The 454-nt window shown below is 69.6% G+C and overlaps 1 protein-coding gene across 1 annotated transcript in view; it reads right to left on the bottom strand.

Moving 5' to 3' along the window:
* Positions 1-454, bottom strand: part of KCNK1 (potassium channel, subfamily K, member 1) — a 68,325-nt gene that overhangs the window by 66,869 nt on the left and 1,002 nt on the right. Inside the window, exon 2 of the mRNA XM_010860129.1 lies at positions 105-450. Within this exon, the coding sequence (XP_010858431.1) occupies positions 105-450 (346 nt within the window). The remainder of the gene's footprint in view (positions 1-104; positions 451-454) is intronic.

Raw genomic sequence — 454 nt, 5'->3', positions numbered from 1 at the left:
GTCCCCCGCGAGCAGCGCCGGAGGAGCACAGGGACAGAGGGCGGAAAGGGGCAGGCGGATCGAAGGGCCGATCGGGGGTCGGGGGCGCGGGGCGGGCCTCCTACCTGTGGTGGAGAGCACGGTGCTGGCGAAGAAGAGCGCGGAGGTGAAGTCCCAGTTCCAGTTCCCCGAGGCGTTGCTGAGCACGGACACGCCGTAGTTGCTGGCCTCCAGCACCCGGCCCAGGAACTGCTCGAGCTGCGGCTCCGACAGGCACTCGTGCTCCTCCAGGAAGCGCCGCTTCAGCTTGCGCAGCTCCTGGCGCAGCAGGTCCTCATAGGGCAGCTCTACCGACGAGAAGACCACCGCGCCGAAGACCAGGTACAGCAGGTAGCCGAGCACCAGGAAGCCGAAGCACCAGGCCGAGCGGTGCCGCTCCACCAGGCGCACGCACGAGCTGCCGGCCAGGGACTGC

Source organism: Bison bison, unplaced genomic scaffold, assembly GCF_000754665.1.
Source record: "Bison bison bison isolate TAMUID 2011002044 unplaced genomic scaffold, Bison_UMD1.0 scf7180017864462, whole genome shotgun sequence".
NCBI classification, from domain to species: domain Eukaryota; kingdom Metazoa; phylum Chordata; class Mammalia; order Artiodactyla; family Bovidae; genus Bison; species Bison bison.
Note: the sequence above shows the minus strand (reverse complement) of the source record. Positions and strands in the feature narration are given on the sequence as shown.